General features: G+C 43.4%; 1 protein-coding gene across 3 annotated transcripts in view; it reads right to left on the bottom strand.

Annotated features, from left to right (window-relative positions):
• eps8l3b (EPS8 signaling adaptor L3b) overlaps positions 1–19,740 on the bottom strand; it is a 75,045-nt gene that overhangs the window by 40,711 nt on the left and 14,594 nt on the right. For 2 of the 3 annotated variants that reach the window (XM_078546400.1, XM_078546399.1), the window contains exons 2-3: positions 8,131–8,212; positions 2,498–2,571 (exon numbers count right to left, since the gene is read on the bottom strand). In XM_078546400.1, coding sequence (XP_078402526.1) covers positions 2,498–2,571; positions 8,131–8,201 — 145 coding nt within the window. In that variant the 5' untranslated portion in view covers positions 8,202–8,212. Of the gene's footprint in view, positions 1–2,497; positions 2,572–8,130; positions 8,213–11,713; positions 11,827–19,740 lie in introns of those variants that run through there. The other variant, XM_078546401.1, reaches the window with a different exon arrangement.

Raw genomic sequence — 19,740 nt, 5'->3', positions numbered from 1 at the left:
GAAAGTGGAGAGTATTCCATCACACTCCTGACTTGTGTCTTGTAGATGGTGGACAGGCTTTGGGGAGTCAGAAGGTGAGTTACTCTCCCCAGCATTCCCAGTCTCTGACCTGCCCTTGTAGCCACAGTATTTATATGGCTAGTCCAGTCTCTGGTCTAGGGTAACCCCCCAGAATGTTGATAGTGGAGGATTCAACAATGGCAATGCTGTTGAACATCAAAGGGAGATGGTTAGATTCCCTCTTGTTGGAGATTTGGTCATTGTTGGTCATTGCCTGGTACAAATGTGATATGTGTTACTTGTCACTTATCAGCCCAAGCCTGAATGTTGTCCATATCTTGCTGCATGTGGGCATGGAGTGCCTCATTAGCTGAGGATTCACGAATGGTATTGAACACTGTGCTTTCATGGTTGAACAGCCTACTGATGTGTAATGTCTAGGCCCAAGTAGGGAGGAATGCCAGTGGGCAAGCTGCTAAAAGGTTGGCCATCGATTCATTATGTCCCAAAACAATCATATTTTTCATAATATTATTGTAGGCTTATGGGTGTGAGTGGGGATGCTTCTGTTTGCGTGACTGGTTTAATCAGACTAGAGACACTTAGACTACAAGATTGAAATTAGCAAAAGAGTTAGTTGTTAAGCAGACTTTTGAAATGGAGATGGATGAACTAGAATGAGGGCTCCACAGATAGGGCATGAGTGAAATTAGCATTTTTAGATAAGTGAAGGGGTTGTTTGATTTTCAAAGGGATGGTGTAATGTTTACAATAACAACATTAGTGAGGTAAAGCAATACATTTATTTTTCCCGGAAATGCTGACCGTAATGATGACACGAAAGATTTTTATATTATGGGAAAAGCAAATTTTCAGAGGCATGTAGGACAATGGGATTTTACGCATTAAAGAGAGAGAAACATATATAAAGAAGGATGGAAGGCTATGTGGGGGTGTGGCCGTGTAAAATCTTGAAAGATACACTGTGTAAAACAGGCTTGGAAAAAGCCTCTAGCCGCTTGGAAGAAGAGGTGCTGCTCCAGTAACTAAAGTTGTATTAAAAAGCCTTTGGAATTCCACTATCGAGTGGGTGCTGTGGTAACCTTGCTGGATTTGCCTATTTAAATTTAAAATCTATTTTGGACTGTTGCCTTAAAGGAGGTGTGTAGTTGGGAGTCAGGTTAATTAGGAGTTTCAGGATTTGTTCTAATATCAAGTAACAGTAATCTTATGTATGTGTTTGAATTCTTTTCTTTTGTTAATAAAAATTTTAATTTAACTTTTAAAATCTCTAAAGGTGTTCGTGGACTCATTACTTCTAAATTCAGTGCACAAATCTCATAGTAAATACAAATTGCAAAACCATTGTGATAACGTGGCCAAGTTTCCCTTGTGCATTTGGTCTGCCTGGCACATATCACCTGCTGCATCATAACAATTATACTGTCCATGATCTAATTGAAACTTATAAAATTCTTAAGTGTCTTGATGGGGTAGATGCTGGAAAAATGTTTCCTCCCCAGCTGGGGAATCTAGAACATGGGCTCACAGTCTCAGAATAAGGGGTTGACCATTTAGGACTGAGATGATGAGAAATTTCTTAACCCAAAGAGTTATGAGTCTTTGGATTCTCTAACCCAGAGATCTATGGATGCTTACTCATTATGTATATTCAAGACAGAGGTCAATAGGTTTCTGGGTACTAACAGAATTAAGGGATATGGGGATAACGCAGGAAAATTGAATTGGGGTAGAAGATCAGTCATGATCTTATTGGAGGCCAGAGCAGTTTTGAAGGGCCAATTGGCTTACCCCTGCTCCTATTTCTTATGTTCTAGATTCATAGGCCATCAGCAACAGCAGAATTGTACACCACCACAATCTGTAGCCTCATGGACCAGCAAATCCTTCACTCTTCTAACACAGGCAAATAAGGTGGTGAACACTGGTTGATTGAGGAATATAGAAGACCATTGTAACTAAAAATGTGATGCCAATCCTAGTGAAACATGACACAAGACTACAAGTGTGCTCAACAGTGTAAGAAACATGTTATAGATGGAGCTAAGCAAGCCGACAATCAATGAATAAGGTCAAAGCTTTACAACTCTGCCACATCCAATTGCAAATGGTGGCTGCGAATGGTGGTGGGCAATCAAGCAACTAACAGGAGGAGGAGGCTCCACACATCTGCAGCATCAACAATGGCAGAGCCCAGGATGTGACAAGACTGAAGTGTTTGCAACCATTTTCAGTCAGAAGTTCTGAGTGAATGATCCTTCTTGGCCTCCTCCTGAGTTCACCACCATCACAGATACCAATCTTCAACTAATTCCAATTACTCCACATGATATCAAGAAATAGCTGAGGACACAGGGCATATTAAATGCGTAGGGCCCCAGTTGTAATGCTAAAGACCTGTGCTATACATATAGCCATGGCTCGAGCCAAGTTATCCTTGTAATTCTGAAACAGATAACAAAAATCTAACACTTACCATAAATAGCTTTTGCACTTGGTCTTTTGGAGGTGTTGGATCTTTGGAGTGGAGATTTTTCAGGAGTAAACCCACTAAAGACAAAAAATAAAACTATGAAGCTGATGTTTTACATCTATGGTTTTGTTATTTAATTTGAATCAATGATATACAGAGGAGCGTCATCAAGTTGAGAAAAATGACAGAAACATCATATCAACACAATGGGTCACTGACCTCATCCTGTTCTACCTTTTGTAAATTGCATTTCATTATTGACAGATGTGACTAAACAAGCCCATTAACATTGAATGTTAGAACCGGAGGGTTGTTTGCTAAACCATTAGCAGCAGTTTATAACCCAGTTCTCATTGATGCGCTAACCCAACCCAATAGAACCAAGCAAAAAGCGTGAAATACTACCTTGAACTAATCAAAATTAGCAGGCTAAAGATAGAAGCAAAATACTGCGGATGATGGAAATCTGAAATAAAAACAGAAAATTCTGGGAAAACCTGGCATGTCTGGCAGCATCTGTAGAGAGAGAAACAGAGTTTCCCATATGACTCTTCTGCAGAGCTCTGAAGAAGAGTTTAGTACTCCAGCTAGCGTAAAACACATGCTGCAGTGCTCAGCACACCAGCGCGGGGGTGGGAGGAGGGCGAGCGTGGAAGTTCGCGCATGCGCAAGAGCAATGTTGAAAACATGTCTTTGTAACCCTGTCACATGACCAGGGACATGTTATAAATGACACTTAAACATTTTTATTCAATTTTTAATTGCTCTTGGAAACCTCATCCCGCCCATGGATGAGGGTTCCTAAAAAATCCAAAGGTCGCTTGACCTTTTCACCTACCCGTCAACCGTAAGGTTGGACAGGCAGCGCAAAAAGTCATTCAGTTATAACTTTAATGGCCTTATTAGGCCTGTTAATTGCCGGCTGACGCATGCCGACTCACACCCGCGCCCGCCAACCGAAGTATCGCCCAAGTACGCGATGACATCAGGACGCTTACTCAACGTCATCGCTTGTCATTTCATAATCAAGTGGGCCGGGCACGCACCCGCTTGCTTCATGCAAATTTCTTCCCATGGATTACCATAGAATCATAGGCCAGGATACTGAGGCCGGCGAGCGGGGGGGGTGGGGCATGCTCGCTGATGCGTAAAATGACGTGGGATGACGTCGGGCGGAACTCCCGACGTCACCCTGCATCATTTCAATTTTCAGGTTGGCGGGGAAGCAGCCAAATCAGCTGTGCGCCCGCTGACCTGTCAATGGCCAATTGAGGCCATTTAAAAACTAATTGAACTAGTTAAAGGACCTGCCCGTCCAACCTCAAGGTTGGTGGGAAGGCCGGGAGCCCTGGTGGGCTTCAGAAAAAGCATGATGCCTCATCCTTGGGCGGGACAAGGTTTCATGTAGGTTTTAAAAATTTAATAAAAGTTTGATCAAAAGTGATGGACATGTCCCAACTCATGCGACAGTGTCACATGAGGGGACATGTCAGCGAAATTTTATTTCTCTACATTTACCATTTTTAAATTTGGCGCCGATCTCCCTGAGGCAGCACTTAGCCTCAAGGAGATGAGGGCGCTCATTCGTGCGCATGCGCAAAAGAGCGTACTCTTGGCTGAGGGAATCCCCCCACCGCCTGCACAGGGAGCGCATAATGCTTCCTGGTGGACATCACGTTGGGCGGGCCTTAATTGGCCTGCCCACGTAAAATGGCAGCGCACCCCCCACTGGGGGCGCCGATCGGAGGCGCGCCTCCATGTACCCGTTCCTAAACTTCCCCCCGACGGTGGGAAAATTCTGCCCATAGGGATTTCAAGATATGGCCATTCAGCCCATCATGCCTATAACTGACACTCTAATTTCATTCCTTTGTAATTTAAAGTTCTGTCAGCCATGACTCAGTAGGTAATACCTTCACAATCTGAGTCAGAAGATTGTGGATTCATGCCCCACTCTAGAGACTTGAGCACAAGAATGTTGTTTGACACTCCAATGCATTACTGAGGGAATGCAGCGCTGTCAGGGCTGCCATCTTTTGGAGGAAAGGTTAAACCAAGGAGCTGTCTGCTCAGGTGGATATAAAATATCCCACAGCATTATTCAGAGGTGAGTAAGTGAAATAAATCTGCTCTGCTGACCAATATTAATCTCTCAATTAACATTATGTAAACAGATTATTGCATTGTTGTTTGTGGGAGCTTGCTGTGTAAAAATTGGCTGCCATGTTTCTTGCATTATAACCATGACTTCAAAAGACTCCATCTTCCCTATCACTTGTAGGATATCTCAGTCAAATTGCTATGATCCCAGTAATTAAATCAATTTCTACAACCAAATTTCCCAGCTGTCCAATGTGCCACCATTTAAATCTCTTGGTCCACTCTTGCATCTGCCAGCTATTTTACAAATCACCCATTGGCCAGTACCCAGGATTAACTCTCTGCCACAAGTTCACTTGGCAGTCTTTCCAATAGTAGCACAGTAGTTCCTCTGTGAAATCACTGTTGGGGAGGAAATTGAGGAGCTTATGATGCGAACACTTCTGCAATATGCAGATCTTTGCCCAGTGTCCAAAACCTCAGCCAAAGTCTCGCTGGAGGGCAATCTCAGGATCATGGCAGAGGAACGTAGGAATAGGATGAGGTCATTTAGCCCCTCAACCCTGCTCCGTCAAGCTGGTGGCTGATCTGTGACTTAACTCAATATATGGGCAGTTGTCCCATTTTCCTTAAAATTGCTGGCAAACAAAAATCTATCAGTTTCAATTTAAAACTTAATAATTGATCTAGCATAATTTGCAGAAGGGTTCCAAATTTCTACCACCCTTTTCATGAAGAATTGCTTCCTAGGCCAGGGTTTTGCCCTCGTCGGGCAGGCTCGGCGGGGGTGGGGCTGGGCAGGAGCGGCCAGGAAGCCGCCCGCCGCCCGCGATCGGGGCCAGACTGCGATTTCACACCGGCGGGCCAATTACGGCCCGTCCAACATGAAATGCGCGTGGCAGCGCTCAGCGCTCAGCGCTGCCTGTGTAGGAGGGGAGGAAGGCAAGCGTAGCGAGTGGGCAACTTCACGCATGAGCGCAGGTGCGTGCTGGAAAAGCTCCCAGAGCTGCCTCAGGGAGATGATCAGTTTCGAAAATGAAAAATAAATGATTGTAAAATGTTAAAAAAAATACATGTCCTCTCAAGGGACTCTGTCACATGAGCAGGGTCATGTTATTAATGGAATGTTTACATTTTTATCTCATTTTTAATAGCTGTTGGAAACCTCACCCCACCCGTTAATGAGGTTTCCTAAAAAATCCAAAGGCTGCTTGGCCTCTTCGCCTGCCCGCCCAACGTAAGGCTGGACGGGCAGTGAAAAATTTCTTTCAATTATGACTTTAATGGCCTCAATAGGCCTTTTGTTGGTGGGCGCCCTGCCGATTCCCGCGCGTGCCCGCTGACCGAAACATCGCACGGGTGCGCGACGACGTTGGGACGCTCGCCTGATGTCATCGCGCATCATTTTACGCTCGCTTGGGTAGAGCACACGCTCGTCTAACGAGCGTAATATTCTGGCCCTAATTTCACACCTGAAACGCTTGGCTCTAGTTTTTTGACTCTGCTCCCAATTCTTAGACTCCCCAACCATTCTTGCAATATTCCCTTATCTGTTCTCCTCAATATCTTGAAAACTTGAACATGCAGTGCCACATGTTAATGTCTTGTCAATTACATTGTTCAGGTTTGTTAATGTCAATTATATTGTTAAGGTTAAGAGAAGCAGCTGATGGGTATTAATTGTCTTTGAGGACATATAAATAGGGGATAGCTGGGACACTGAGTTGAATGGGAGGAGAGCTGTGAGTCTGAACAAGTCAATGAACTCTCTACATAAAGAAATGCTCTGTTTCTTGGTTTTGGCTTCACCAGCCAGCTTGCAACCTATTAACACTACGGAGTAAGAGGACATGTTTAACTCTAATGATTTACCACCTGCTGAGCAATTGATTTTGGTCATGTCACTGCTGCCATGGTCAGACATTTCCTCACCAGAACAAAAACTATAGGATCAGTAATTCTATTTAACAGGGTTCTTACTATAGGGTCAATAGCTCCATCGAACACGATATTTACTGAAGGCAGGAAAAGAGGGAGTCAGAATGAGTAAAACACACAGAGAATAATTGTGATTAATGTTTATCATTTAAAATTATTAACTAATTTATCATTGGAAACTTATCCTGTGCTAAAAGTCCTGGCACTGATGGAGTTTTCATTCCTGCGTTTTGTGGTACTTCTCTGAAGGGAAATGAGCTTGGCTCAGTTCAGGTACTCCAGACTCACAAGTAGAAGGTTGTGAGTCACAGCTCAAATATTGGATTTGAGCGCGTAATCTAGGTTGACAGGGGAGTACCCAGGGAATGCTGGATTATCAGAGATGCCAGGACTTGGGATGAGACAACAAAGCCTCATCTAGCTGTTCACGTGGTTATAAATCCAATGAGCACTGCGTGCAGAAGGGCGGGAACTCAGTCGTTCTTCCTTCAATCCACACCAGCGAAGGAGAACAACTAGCCATTTGTCTCATTGACGGGATCTTGCTATGTGCAACTTGGCCACCACAGAGCAATAGCAGTGACTACATGGCTAAAGAAATTCATTTGTTGAGACATGTTTTGGGATGGGGCCAAGGTGGCGAAAGATCCTTTACGGATACAAATTCTTTCCTTGTATGATTTCAAACTCAATAGCAAAAAGAAAAGCCCATGATATTAAATCAATTCTTACTTGTAAAAACAATAATTATCTGTGCCGAATGAATGCCAGGGCCAAAATTGGATGAATTGCAATATTAAAAGTTCATAGGGCAGAGGGAAGGATCCCTGGGTTGATTTGCATGCTGTGCAGGGATAAGGGGTTGTGGAAGGGGAGGCCAACAATTTGCCAGTTGGTGAATGCATTTTAATAGCTATACTACTGGTTTCTACAGTTTTGATTTGCTTACTTCAATTGAATTGTCCCAATTTATCGGCAGGTACTGAAACATTTGACTGTAATTGCCACTTTTAAAGCCTGCTTGCCTGTTATCTCTGCTATTTTTCCTGATGGTGTTTGTTTTAGTTTTAGCATGTTCAGCAAGTTTATTTCAGAAACACTGACCTTTGCACAAGAAATTTTGCTTTCAGTCCAGTTCAGTTCATACAGTGGGAATATGGTGAAGGCTTTTTTTATTGTGCTGAATTCATTTAAAGAAGGTTTTCTGTCTTACATGGACCCCTCAGATGTCTAGTGTGACGTGACACACTGTAACGCTTCTAATAGTTGTTTCTTTTTAACATTTCCCATCTCGGTGGTCTTGATATTGTTATATTTTAGCTGCAGCAATGTTTGTTCCAGATCAGTTAATGTGCCTTTAACGACGCCAGCAGCATGGGTTCAATCCCAATTGGCTGTGGTAGTTCGTGGAGGGTCTTCCTCCTTGCCCTGCCACACGCTTGATGCAGAGTGCCAAGCCTCAAGCTTCATAATCACTTGTCTCCCTCTCTCTCTAATGGAGAGAGAGATGCCTCTGGTCCCTTGCAGACTGTAGCTAATTACCTGTTATAAATTGCAATTGTTAGCAGTGCTCATTAAATGTAAACTCAGAGACATACTTGATCTGGGAGTCGTTATCATCATAATCTGGAATGCGTCGATTGCCATAATCTCCATACATTGCAGTCATTGATTAGGATCCTGCAAAGGAAATGAATAAACCTTAATATCTCCTGTAGATGGGAGTTGCAAGAAGGTGTCTGGACACGGGAAGGGGGTTGGGTTAAGACAAGAGAAGATTGGATATGGGAAAAAGAGAGAGTTAAAGACAAGAGGAAATCATCTATACCTCAGACTAATTGCTAATGATAGTTGGTAAATATGGTATTGCAGTAAATATGAGTTTTGTTGGACAGGCAAAAACATCATGTAATAATCTTATTTTTAAACATTCTTTCATGGGATGTGGGTGTCACTGACAAGGCCAGCATATGTTGCCCATCCCTAATTGCTCTTGAACAGAGTGGCTTGCCCCACCATTTCAGAGGGCAGCTAAGAGTCAACCACATTGCTGTGGGTCTGGAGTTACATGTAGGCCAGATTTGAACCAAGCGAACCTGATGGGTCTTTACAACAATTAGTGATAGTTTCATGGTCATCATCACTAAGACTAGCTTTATATTCCAGATTTATTAATTGAATTTGAATTCCACCGGCTACCATAGTGGGATTTGAACCCATGTGCCCAGGGCATTAAAACCTGGACCTCTGGATTAATGGTCCAGTGACATCACCATTACACCACCATCACCCCGCTTCTAGTTTGGCAAGGGGGGGTGGGGGGAGGGGGGTAGGGGGTTGGTGGGGTGGTAGGGGGGCGATTAACTAAAAGGGGCCTCATGGGAACTCCCAGTCAGTCATCAGCAAGTGCCTTAAGGCATCTGCCGGACTTTGGCCTCAGCAGGCGGGGCGACATCTGCCACTCGGAAGATCCCATTGGTCACCCCAATTTGCCTATAATTGGACAATTATGTAGATTGACTACCAGCCACTGCTGGTCAAGGCATCCTTGCCATTTCCACCCCTTCTCTGGCAAGATTGACCAGAGGTGGGGACACATCAGCCCATTGGCCCAACATCCTCCCATTCCACATCCCTCCCTCCCATTCCAGCTTCCTCCCTGTCCCACCCTCAAGTCTGCCTCAGTGGGACCGGGAAGATGCAGCCCATTATTTCTAATCTCAGATTTATTAAAGACTGGAGCCAAGTTCTCAACTGGTTTTGGTGAAATTTGAGCTCATCTTCACTGGATTATTAATTCGGTAAGATAGCCACCATGCTGCTGTACTTGTGCACATTCTAATATAGGCTGGAACATAGGGACGTTGTAACTGGTGCATGGTTTAACTCTAATCTTTGACTTAACATAAAACATAAGAGCAGGAGAACATTAGCCAGGGCCTACTGGATTACTAGCCCAGCGCCATTACCGCTACGCCACTGTCTACCCCTTTTGTGCTGATGAAAGATCTGTTTCAGGAATCATAGAGTCATAGAGCCATTGCAACACAGAAGGAAGCAATTCATCGAGTCCATATTGGCTGTCTGTAGAGCAATCCAGTCAGTCCCATTCTCCTCTCTTTATCCCTGTAGACCTGCAGGTTTATTTCCTTCAAGTGCCCATCCAATGTAAACCCAGGACAAGATAAAAATGTTCACTTTTCAAGTCACTGTTAGTGATTTTGTTTCTGACTGAAGGCTGGGAAATGTAGAAACAGGCCAGATAGCAAATGTACATCATTGACCCACACACCATTGAATCATTACATAGCAGAAAGGGGCCACTCAGCCCAGAGTGCCCAGACTAGCTCTCTGAAAGAGCAATCCAATTGGTCCCACGTCCCTGCTCTTTTCCCATAGCCTTGCAAATTTTTCATTCTCATTTAGCCAATTAATCCTGGCATCCAAATCTCTTCCCTACCTGCCCCCACCCCCTCCCATTCTTGCCCCACCACCAACCCTACCCCCCCACCCACCCCCAGCAAAACCCTCACCCCCCCTTTCCAGCTCCTTTCTCAATCTACTCTGGACAGGACTAGTTTTGTCATTCATTTTGGCAGCACTGCTCATATTTGCCATAAGTGGGAGATCATTGGTCCCACGCATTGTGAGCTTTAAATTGAAGTTTGCTTGTTATGGTGTACAGGGACTGGTGAGGTGGCCTGTCAAGCTGAGCAAGCAGCAGCAAATCAAGTGGATAACCTGCTTTAAATTTAATAATCTGCTTTAGATTTAAATTAAGTGGGTAGTCTGATTTGGGATTAAATTGCCTCTTGTGCTGGGATCACTAATGCCCCCTGGCAAGAAAAAAATATGTTGGCTGCTGGTTAGAATCAGGGTCTGATGGTCACACTCCGCACATTATGATGCACTAGTAACACGTTCAGTACAGGTTGTCCTACCTGTGTTATTTTGGCAAAACAAAAACAGAATTACCTGGAAAAACTCAGCAGAACTCGGAGGTCATGAGGACTCGAAACGTCAACTCTTTTCTTCTCCGCCGATGCTGCCAGACCTGCTGAGTTTTTCCAGGTGATTCTGTTTTTGTTTTGGATTTCCAGCATCCGCAGTAGTTTTTTGTTTTTATCTCTATGTTATTTTGGCCTCTGGTGTTTGTTATCTTCAGAGGAGTGGGATGTGCTGGGCTTTCCAGGAAAACTACTCCGCCTTAGGAAGCAACCTTGGCTCATTGGTAGCACCCTCACCGCTGAGTTTGAAGGTGTTTGGGTTCAAGTCCTGTAAGAAATGGCACTATTCAGAATATTATAGGATTCTAATGGAGTTAGTAGGCATAGAGTGAGGCCATCTGGCAGAAGAGTTGTTTCTTTGGAAAAACACATAAACCATCCCCAGAAATGTCAACGTCTCCTGAACCAGGCTTCCATGTTGACATCTCTAAGTCGATAGGATGGCATCTTGTACCCCCTTAACTATACAAGTCTCTAGTAAAGATTAGCAAATAGCTGCCAGCATGGGGTAAACTAAAAGATGACACTGAGCTAAAGCAATGGACGGGGTGGGGGGTGTGGTGTGTGGGGTTGGTGACACCTTGGTTGTCCATCCTGGGTTATTGGGTAGAGCCATTTGAACAAGTGATTGGCATAGGGTACACAACCAGCCCCTCGAAATAAAGTATATTAACGGGTGCTTGGAGGCAGGGGACATTCCTCATCAGGATCATGCCTGATCTTCAGATGGAAGAAAACCAGGGAAGACGGAGGAAGGCCACAGGAAGGGAAGAGCTTCCTAACAATTCAACTACTGAGCAACTATCTGACCACAGCCTACATAGATCAACACACACTCTGCACCCCTATCTGACCTTTTGTGCTCCGGGATCCGTAAACTGCTCTCATCTGTCATGGTCGTATGCTTTTCCTATCTATTTAGCTTATGCATCATATCTAAACTGTCACTTCTTAATAAACTGCCTTAAAATCATTTATGAGTTCTCAGCCACTCTTTTGGATAATCTGTGACTTCTGAACATTAAAACTTACTGTCGCCCTCCAGAAGATTCAGCATAAAATCCAGAATGACACTCTGATGGAGGACTGAGGGAGTGCTGCACTGTTGGTGGTAAAAGACATCTTTTCAGGTGGGTCTTGGTGCCTCAATGGGCACCAGAATCATGTGATTTACCTTACAGACTTCAGACAAGCAGTTATTTCAATCAGGAAGAAAAGTTGCATCCAATCGTCTATCTTGTAGTTCAGGTGAAGGGAGAGATTGGGGTTTTTTTATACCTTGTTAAGACTTGAAATACTTCACAGGAAACAGAGGTTGAAGCAGAATCCATAATGCCATTTAAAAGAAAAGGGATAATAATTTGAAAAATGAAAACCTTCAAGGAGTTTGAAAAGAGCAGGATTATCCATATAATGGGACCTTCTTAAGGGCAAGTAGGGATGGGCAATGAATGGTGGCTTTGCCAGCGACGGTCACATCCCACGACAGAATATTTAAAAAGTTCTTTGAGAGCTAGTGTGAGCATGATAGGCCAGAAGGCCACCCCTACACACATTTACAAACATGCACACGCTCTCAAGCCACCGCCTCTGCTTTCCAAGACTACAGTTAAATATTTAATCACTTAAACCAATGCAGCAAAACTGAGTAAGCTTTTCTTGAGTTGCATGCAACAATTCCGCAATGATTAATAATGTTTTGTGTTTATAATCCCATTGTACTTCTCACAAGGTCCCATTGTAGGCCAGCTGTGAGAGTTGCAAACGTACAATGAGTTGCTCAGTCCTAGTAGTTCCATCACATCACAATGCTAAAAAGGGAGTCTTTTTGTCATACAGTCCATGTAGACAAAAGAAAGAAGGAATTTACCATTATATAGTTCTTTTCATGATCTCAGAATGTCCCAAGACAAAGTTGTAATGTAGGAAATGTGAGAACCAGTTTATTCACAGCAAACTCCCACAAACGGCAATGAGATAATGACCAGATAATCTATTTGAGAAATAAATATTAGGCAAGCCACTGAGGAGAACCCTGGTCTTCTTTGAAATAATAACATGAGAACTTTTATATCCCCCTGAGAAGGCAGATGGGGCCTTGATTTAAGGTTGCATCCAATAGACAGCACTGCCAATAGAGCTCTCCCTTAGTACCGCACAGGAGTCTCAGCCTAGATCTTGTGCTCAAAGGTCTGGAATGGGATTTGAACATTTAACCTTCTGACTCAGAGACAACTGTTCTACTGAGCCATGGCTAACACTTAATGCAATTTCCTGCTAAACCTAAACCACTGGCTACTGCAAAACAAGAATGAAGATCATTGTGAGTTCATTAGTACAACTCTCATTTTGGTTGGGAATTAACATTATCAATAGATTCTTCTGATATCTATATCTCTGTTGATGCCTCCTCTACAGAGAAACATGGCAAGTAGTTTGGGATGCACATCACCAAACAATGTACTTTAAATCAACATTTATAAATTGGTTAAATGTTACCACTCCAGTAAATCAATTAGAATTGGGAGATGGTGGTGGGGCAGTGGTAATATCACTGCACTAATAACCCAGAGATAAATACTCAGGGGATATGGGTTCAAGTCCCACCATGGCAACTGGTGGAATTTAAATTCAATTAATAAATCTGGAATTATAGTGACCATGAAGCCATTTTTGCCAAAACATCATCTGGTTCACTAATCCCCTTTCGGGAAGGAAATATGCCATCCTTACCTGACTCTGGCCCCAAAGCAATGTGGTTGACTCTTAACTGCCTGCAGAAATGGCCTAGCAAGCCACTCTTAAATCAAACTGCTACGAAGCCTAAAAGGAATGAAACAGGGTGGACCACTGGCAAACCCAGCCCTATCGATCCTGGAGGCTTGTGCTAAAATTGGGAGAGCTGTCCCACAGATTACCACCTACTGCCCTCCCTCTGATGAATCAGTGCTCCTCCATGTTGAACACCACTTGGAAGAAGCACTGAGGATGGCTAGGGTGCAGAATGTACTCTGGCTGGGAGACTTCAATGCCCATCACCAAGAGCGGCTGAGTCCTAAAAGGTATAGCTGCCAGACTGGGTCTGTGGCAAGTGCTGAGGGAACCAAGAAGAGAAAAAAATGCACTTGACTTTGCCCTCAGCAATCCACCTGTTGCAGATGCATCTGTCCATGACAGTGTTGGTAGGAGTGGCCATCAGACAGTCCTTGTGGAGGCAAAGGCCTGTCTTCACATTGAGGATACCCTCCATCATGTTCTGTGGCACTACCACTGTGCTAGATGGGGTTAATTTTGAACAGATCTAGCAGCTCAAAACTGGGCATCCATGAGGTGCTGTGGGCCATCAGCAGCAGCAGAATTGTATTCAACCACAATCTGTAACTTCATGGCCCGGCATATCCCCCACTCTACCATTACCTTCAAGCCAGGGGATCAATCCTAGTTCAATGAAGAGTGCAGGAGGACATGTCAAGAGCAGCCCCAGGCATACTTCAAAATGCATTATCAACCTAATGAAACTACACCGCAGGACTTGTTGTGTGCCAAACAGGAAAAGTAGCATGCGATAGACAGAGCTAAGCGATTCCACAACCGACAGATCAGATCTAAGCTCTGCAGTCCTCCCACATCCAGACCTGAATGGTGGTGGTGGTGGACAATTAAACAACTTACAGGAGGAGGAGGCTCCACAAATATCCCCATCCTCAATGAAGGAGCCCAGCACCTCAGCCAGTTGCAGCACCTCTGGCAGGAGGGTGTAATTGCAGTATATCAAATTTACATTGGCAGTTACCATTATTTAAAAAAGGAAGCCTTGCATTCATACCGTGCCGTTCACCAACATCATTTTATCCAAAATTGCTTTACAGCCAATGAAGTACTTTGGAAGTATCATCACTGATATAATGTAGAAAATGTAGCAGCAAATTTGCACATAGAAATGTCCAACAAACAGCAAGTGATAATGACCAGGTAATCTGTTTTAGAGATGTTGGTTAAGAGACAAGTATTGGCCCAGGACACCAGGGAGAGTTCCTCTACTCTTTTTCAAAATAGTTTCATGGGATCGGTTATGTCTACCGAAGAGGTCAAATGGAGCCATGGTTTAATGGCTCAATGGAAAGATGGGATGTGGATTAGTAATATATACAGCAACGGTGAATATTGACAGGAAACGGGCACAGACGCAAGATAGAAAGCATGGTTAGTGAAAATCATGGAGTTTCATCATCAGCTTGTTTTCTGATTGGCTGATTGATGGTATGAGGGATTGGAGACTTCAATTATGTAGAGAGACTGGAGAAGCTTGGACTGATCTCCTTAAAGAAGAGAAGGTTAAGGGGAGATTTAATAGAGGTGTTCAAAATTATGAAGCGGGATGAGGTTTCCTGAAGGTTTCAAAAAATAATTAAATAAATTTTGCTAACTGTACAAACATGTCCCAGCTCATGTGACACTGTCACATGAGGGGACATATTTAAATAATTTTTCAGATCCTTTATTGAAGATTTCCAAAACCAATTTAATCTCCTGAGGCAGCTCCGTGCTCCATGCCTCAGGGAGATTTCTGCGCTCATTCGCGCGCATACGTGAAAGAGCACAGGCCCCGACCCTCCCTCCTCCCCCTGCCTGCACAGGTAGCGCTGAGTTCTACTGGCCGTGAGCCATGCTGGGCAGGCCTTAATTGGCCCGTCCATGTAAAATGGCGGGTGGCGATCAGCTCTGCGCCCGCCCTCGCCTGCTCCCGACCAGCCCGCCTGACACAGGTACGTTTCTGGCCATAGATTTTAAATGACCCAGGCACGGTGACACCCAATACCCTGAACCAGTTGAATTCAAAGTGAGTTTTCTTAACTTCTTTGAAGACAGCAACTTGAGGCTTTTCACACTTGTTAGATCTTAAAAATGCCTACCCTTACACACAGTCTTTGCTCCTTTATACATATTTTCCCCTTTGAATGCAAATTCCCATTGTTTCACAGAGGTGCCTCAGGGAGATTTCTGCGCTCTTCCATGCACATGCGCGAAAGAGTGCAGGCCCAGACTCAGGGAATCCCCCCCACCTGCACAGGGAGCACTCAGCGTTTCTGGGCGAGTGTCACGCTGGGCGTGCCAAGGCCCGCACACATAAAATGGCAGCGCAGACCCAGTCGGGAGCACCAATCGGGTTCGCACTCACTCCTGCCCGCCTGCGCACAACCCCCCCCAACGGGGTGGGGGGTGGTGGGGGGAATCCAGCCCAATGACTTTAAACTGATATAGTCCATCTGGCATCACAAAAGCCGATATCTCCTTTGCTCTCTCCAATAACGGTACTTGCCAATTTCCTTTTAGCAAGTCAAACTTTGGGATAGATTTTGATTGCCCCACTTTCTCAATACAATCTTTCAACCACGGTATAGGATATGAATCTGCATTTGTCACCAGATTGACCTTTCAATGGCCCACACACAATCTTTGTGTTCCATCTAGTTTCAGTAGCAGCACAATAGGTGAACTCCAATTACTGCAACTAGACTCAATGCTATTATTTTCAAGCATGAATTCGATTTCTTTCTATACTTGAGATAATGTTGCCGGATTTAATCTATAAGGATGTTGCCTTATCAAAGATGAAATTCCTACAGACAAATCATGTATAGCTAAATTTGTCCTTCCCAGCTTATTTCCACAAATGTTGTTGTGTGACCACAATAGCTTTTCCAAATCGCTTTGACACTTGTCTGGAAGCTAACTCAATGTTACATTTAAATTTTCAAGTACCCCCTCATTAGCCAGTTTGATCAAAGGAAAATCAATTTCAGAATCCTGCAGTTCCACTTCTTTCTCATTATCTACCACCACTAATACCTCCTTTTGGTCCTCTTCCCTGTCAAAGTACTTTTAAAGCATATTTACATGGCACACCCTCTGCTTCTTTCCTCTCTAACTGGAGTATTTATTAAATAATTCACCTCACTCAGCTACTTTTCAATCCTGCAAAGGCCCACTAAACCTTGCCTTTAATGAGCCACCCAGTACTGGTAACAGAACTAGCACTTTCTCCCCAGCACCAAAACCATGAGCTGTAGCTTTCCCGTCTGCTTTTATTTTCATCGCTTGCTGTGATATCTTTAAATGTTCCCCAGCCAACTCACATGTTCTATCTCAACTCTCTCTGAAATTTGATGCCTAATCCAGGAGAGTAGTTTCTGAATTTTGACCATCAATTTCTCAGGAATCAATTCCAGTGGCCCCCTTATCTCATGACCATAAACTAGTTCAAAAGGATTAAAAACAGTCGAATCATTAGTGTCCCTAATGGCAAACAATAAGAATGGAATTCCCTCACCCCAATCCTGCGGATAACCTTGACTATATGCTCTCATCATTGTTTTTAGAGTTTGATGCCATCTTTACAAAGTCCCTTGTGACTCAGGATGATAAGCTGTTGACTTAAATTGTTTTATTCCCAAGCTGTTCATTACTTCCTTAAACAGCTGTGACATGAAACTTGAACCCTGATCCGATTGTATTTCCTTACGTAAACCATATCTTGTAAAATAATTTAGTTAACTCTTCCACAATTCTCTTTGTTGTAATATTTCTCAAAGGTATTGCTTCAGAAAACCTGGTAGGTACACTCATTATTGTCAGTAAGTACTGTCTTAGAGAGGGGTCCTACATAATCAATCTTGACCCTAGTAAAAGGTTCTTCAAATGCTGGAATGGGAATTAAAGGTGCTGGCTTAATCACTGTTTATGGTTTACCTATCACCTGACATATGTGACATGTTCTAGAGAATTTTACTACATCCCTATGCAATCCAGGCCAATAAAAATGTTTTTGTATCTTCACCTGTGTCTTTCGAATTCCTAAATGTCCCTCCCATTGGAATTTCATGAGCTATCCTCAGTATCTCATTTCTATATCCAAATGGTAGTATAATCTGATGCACTTGCCTCCAGATTTCATTTGCTGAAACATGATAAGGCCTCCATTTTCTCATTAAAACAGTACCCATGAGGTAATAACATTCTGGAATACATTTTGCCTCTGTTTCTGAGTAAGCTCTCTGATATAAATGTTTTATTTGCAAATCCTTTTTCTGTAACTCCACTGACCTCCTTGAGTTAAACACTTCAGCTGAATTCTCCTCCGGTCTCCCTGTGTCTCTTAAAATTTTAACATCTTTACCTACTCCACCCTGTACACATTAGAAAGACTTGCCCTTCACACACAAAATCTTTAAACATTTAAACATGCTTCTCCGAATTCTCTTGGGTGAATTGTGAACACATTCCCACTTCTTTACCTGAAACTGATTCTCCCTGTTTTACCTGTACACAAACCATTGGTTTCCCTCTGCCTGAACCTCAGAACGCACAGTGCTTTTACTTCCAGAACTATTCTGCGCCCATATAATTCCAAGAGATTTTCCCTGCAATTTCCAACACACAGATTTCGTATGTCCAACTTTATTGCAATGAAAACACCTCAATTTTCGAATGTCACTTCTACCCTCAGCGCCTTCCTTTTCATGCTGAGAAAAAACTTCCTGCAAATTCCCATCTACTCCTTCTCTTCCCTGATTAAGCACCTTGCTTTCACCTTCCTACTTTCCATCCTTTCCTGATTTAAAAAGGCAACAAAAAAAAAAGGTTTAGCTCTATAAAATAACTCATAATCATCAGCTATCTCTGCTGCTTATCTTACCATTTGAACCCTCTGTTTCGCCACATGATTCTGACTACAGAAGGAATTGAATCTTTAAATTCTGCCAAAAGAATTACTTCTCTAAGAGTTGCATATGTTATCTCTATCTTTAATGTCAATATCCACCAGTCAAAATTACTTCGTTTCACTTTTTCAAGCTCAATATAAGTTTGCCCAGGCTGTTTTCTCATATTCCTAAATTTCTGCCTGTATGCCTCAGGAACCAAGTCAAATGCACTCAAAATAGCCCTTTTTTTTATCACATCATAGCTCACGGACATTTCTTCTACAGTGAAGCATATGCTCTACCCACCAACCTGGATTGTAACGACAATGCCCAGTTTCCTGTGGCCATTTCATCTGTTTAGCGATCTTCTCAAATGAAATAAAGAACGCTTCAACATCTCTTCCCTCAAACTTTGGAAGAGCTTGTACAAATTTAAACATCTCCCCACTGGGTTTTCAGTTAAAGGTTTTTTCCTCATCAGAACTTTCCTCAGGATCTGAGATCTCTTTTTTAACATCCGGCCTTTTAAGCTGGTATTCTCTGTCTCTTTCCTTCATTCTCTGTTCCATTGCTTTTCATTCTTTGTCCACCTCTCTTGCCTGGAATTCCAGTTCCAGCTTCCTTTCTTTCTCCTGCCTTTCCACTTTCTCCCTTCGAAATGTCCTTCCTTTTTCTTTTTCTGCCCTTCCCTTTTCTGCTGCCTCTAGCTCCAGTTTTCTCATTTCCAATTCCTTTTCCTTATCATTTGCCTCCAATTCAAGTTTTCTCAGTTCCTTTGCTTGTTCAAATTCAAGCCTCTCCATTTCTAACTGAAGTCTCACTGCCTCCAGCTGTGACCCACTAGTATCAGGTATCACTTCCAACTTTAAATGCTGTGCTATACCATCAATTATATCTGCTTCCTTAGCCCCTGCAGGTATCCCCAATTGTAATCTATCCACCAATTCCATTAACTTAACTTTAGTTACCTTTTGTAAACTAGCCAAAGTTATAACTTCAACTCCCAAACAAGTCTGAGCAACTGCCAAAGCCATATTGCAGCCTCACCTCTTAAAAAAAACCTCACACCAACTCCTAAATTCAAAGTGCTTCTTGTGTTCGGAACCTTAAGATTCACCAACTCCAAAACAATCAAGGAATTTCAAATATATCCCACAAGGAGCCCCCAGCTGTGTTATGGCACAGCCGATGGTAAATGCTGAGTTGCTCAAATCCCAAAGGGAAACTGGAAACAACTGCCACAACTTGTTTTGCAATTTGTATAAATTTCGAGATGCGTGCCTTGAATTCAGTAGTAATAAGACCACCAAGTCTTACAGGAGCACGATTTTGCCCTTGGCGGGGGTACTTGGTGGGGGCGGGCGGGAGCGGTCGGGAAGCCAATTAAGGCCCCCTGAGCGCTGCCTGTGCAGGCGGGGGGAAGAGGGAGAGCCGGGCCTAGCGCGCAGTTCACACATGCGCAAGAAAGAGTGCTTCAATTTCCCTGAGGCACAGAGCT

This window comes from Cetorhinus maximus, chromosome 8 (genome assembly GCF_964194155.1).
Source record: "Cetorhinus maximus chromosome 8, sCetMax3.hap1.1, whole genome shotgun sequence".
In the NCBI taxonomy this organism is placed as follows: domain Eukaryota; kingdom Metazoa; phylum Chordata; class Chondrichthyes; order Lamniformes; family Cetorhinidae; genus Cetorhinus; species Cetorhinus maximus.
The sequence above is the reverse complement of the archived record's forward strand: the minus strand, read 5'-3'. Positions and strand labels throughout refer to the sequence as shown.